At 38.3% G+C, this 2,721-nt stretch overlaps 1 protein-coding gene across 1 annotated transcript; it reads left to right on the forward strand.

Moving 5' to 3' along the window:
- The first annotated feature begins 548 nt into the window (after nucleotides 1–548).
- LOC130966599 (phosphatidylinositol 4-kinase gamma 4-like) lies at nucleotides 549–2,344 on the forward strand. Its single transcript, XM_057891413.1, has 2 exons — nucleotides 549–1,877; nucleotides 1,964–2,344. The coding sequence occupies exons 1-2, from the start codon at nucleotides 549–551 to the stop codon at nucleotides 2,342–2,344; spliced, it is 1,710 nt and encodes a 569-aa protein (XP_057747396.1).
- The last annotated feature ends 377 nt before the right edge of the window (nucleotides 2,345–2,721 follow it).

The raw sequence follows: 2,721 nt of genomic DNA on the forward strand, positions 1-2,721 counted from the left end.
TCTCCTTCCTGTTGGGCAATTTTTTTGGTTTAAGAATAAATAAAAAGTTTTCCATAGTAAGAACTTTAAAATAATATTTTAAGCATAATAAATTACTAATTAATGAAAGAGCTAGGTTTTGTTAAGTGAAGAATTTTAAAAGACTAATGTTGATAAACTTTTTTTTAAATAAATATTCTATGTTGTTTAATATATAGAGGAGGTGGTGTGAGAAATTTATAATAAAACAACTAGGATTACAAGCATACATTACTCTATATTCATCTTGATGTTGTTGTTGTCTGCATAAACAGAAAAATAGCCGAAAGCATTGGACTTCCCTTCACTAAGAAGCAGACATGGAGATGCTCCTCGCATTTCTTCTTTGCCACTCGTTCCCTTCCCATTTAATAACTCCTCCCTCTCACTTTTCCCTTTGGTTCTTTCCATCTCTCTGGTAAGAATCCACTCTCGTTTTGCTTCATTTCAATTCTTCGAGAGATACATACCTACGCACATATTTGCACTTCCAATTGCATGCATTGTCTTCTCCCTCTTTCATTTTAAACATGTCAATTACCGAGTATGCTTTGAGTTCAATTCCCAAGAAGCCGGTCAATTGGGAAAGCCAACTGGGACATGTCCCTGTGGATCCAATTCTTATATATCTCACGGTGGATGGTGTTGTCACCCCAATCCGGGTCTTGGAGTCTGATTCCATCGCTTCCGTCAAGATGAGGATTCAGACCTGCAAAGGCTTTGTGGTCAAGAACCAGAAGCTTGTCTACAGTGGCAGAGAGCTTGCGCGCAACGATACACTTATCAAGGATTATGGTGTCACTGATGGTAATGTTCTTCATTTGGTTCTTCGTCTCTCCGATCTTCTCTTCATCGTTGTCAAAACCGTTAGTGGCAAAGAATTTCGATTCCATATTGATGGGCATAGAAATGTTGGATACCTTAAGCAACGAATAAAAAACAAAGGAGAAGAAGGTTTGGTCGATTTTGATGATCAAGATATTTTTTGCAATAATGAGAAGCTTGATGATCAGAGACTCTTTCATGAGTTATGCAAAAATGATGGCAATGTTATTCATTTGATAATAAAAAAATCAGCTAAGATTAGGACTACACCAGTTTGCAAAGATTTAAAACTTTTGGTTGAGGCAGGTGAATTCAAACAAGCGGAAGAGCAGACAATTGAGGTGCCAAAGATACCAGCTGGTGTTAGTTTTTGGCTAGAACCAGTTATTGTGAATCCAAAGATGGATCTTTTTCCTTACCTATGGGATTTGATCAACACGACATACGAAGGTTTGAAGAGAGGAAATAGCCCTATTAGGTCCTTGGAGGGAACAGGAGGTACTTACTTGATGCAAGATTCAACAGGACACCAATATGTTTCAGTATTCAAGCCCATGGATGAGGAGCCAATGGCTGTCAACAACCCAAGAGGGCTACCTTGTTCATCCAATAATGAAGGCCTCAAAAGAGGGACAAAGGTAGGGGAAGGAGCTTTGAGGGAAGTTGCAGCTTACATATTGGATCATCCAAGGAATGGGTCGCGTCTTACGACAGGCGAAGCCATAGGCTTTGCCGGTGTTCCCCCTACCGTTATTGTCCAATGCTTGCATAAAGAATTTCACCATCCAAATGGGTTTGCTTGCTCATTGAAGCATGTCAAGATTGGATCCTTACAGAAGTTCATGACTAATGATGGCAATTGTGAGGACATTGGACCAAGGGCCTTTCCTGTGGAGGAGGTGCATAAAATTACTGTGCTCGACATAAGGTTGGCCAATACAGATAGACATGCTGGAAATATATTGATCAGAAAAGAAGCTGATGGTCAAATTAAGCTCATTCCTATTGATCATGGCTACTGTCTACCAGCCAAAGTAGGCACTTAATTTCCATTTTTGATTCCTATTATATATATGTCGTGTGTCTGTTGAATAACAAATTCGTCTCTTAATCTCTACAGTTTGAAGATTGCACCTTTGATTGGCTTTATTGGCCGCAAGCACGTCAGCCTTACTCTCCTGATGCAATTGAATATATAAACTCTTTGGATGCAGAAAAAGATATAGAGCTTTTGAAATATTATGGATGGGATATGCCGATTGAATATGCCAGAACACTTCGAATTTCCACAATGTTGCTTAAGAAAGGTGTTCAAAGAGGTCTTACTCCCTTCGATATTGGAAGCATTATGTGCCGAGAAAATCTGAACAAGGAATCTGTAATTGAGGAGACCATTCGCCAAGCTCAGGATTCCTTGCTTCCTGGCATGGATGAATCCGCATTTCTTAAAACTATCTCTGAGATCATGGATTCCCGCCTTGAAAAGCTTGCAAACCACTAGTTAGGCTCTCTATAGGTACATGTATTCAGTGAATGAATTTAATAGTCCATTTCATGATGGACTTCAAGCATCAACTTCAAGTTATATAAATATGATGATGACTTTGTGTGTATTCTAGAACGTAGGCCTGAATCTCTTGTTTGTACCTCACACTTCTCTGAACTATTTTTTAACTCTTGCTATATTGAAAGGAAGTTTAAGGTATGAATAAGATGTATTTGTATTGTGCTAAGTTTTCATGTATTTTAGGATTTAGAAAATGAATTGGATCTGTCATGTGTGTAAATACATTGTTAGAAGCATAAATTCACAGCTTTATTTATGGGACTTAGCCCACTTTTAATATCCAAGAAAAAGGAAAAGATACAAACCATTGC

Source organism: Arachis stenosperma, chromosome 3, assembly GCF_014773155.1.
Source record: "Arachis stenosperma cultivar V10309 chromosome 3, arast.V10309.gnm1.PFL2, whole genome shotgun sequence".
NCBI classification, from domain to species: domain Eukaryota; kingdom Viridiplantae; phylum Streptophyta; class Magnoliopsida; order Fabales; family Fabaceae; genus Arachis; species Arachis stenosperma.

Bases quoted from the DNA above. Each gene is read 5' to 3' on its own strand.
- LOC130966599 (XM_057891413.1), top strand. From the start codon at position 549: ATGTCAATTACCGAGTATGCTTTGAGTTCAATTCCCAAGAAGCCGGTC. The intron at 1,878-1,963 runs GTAGGCACTTAA...TAATCTCTACAG, and splicing joins GCTACTGTCTACCAGCCAAA to TTTGAAGATTGCACCTTTGA.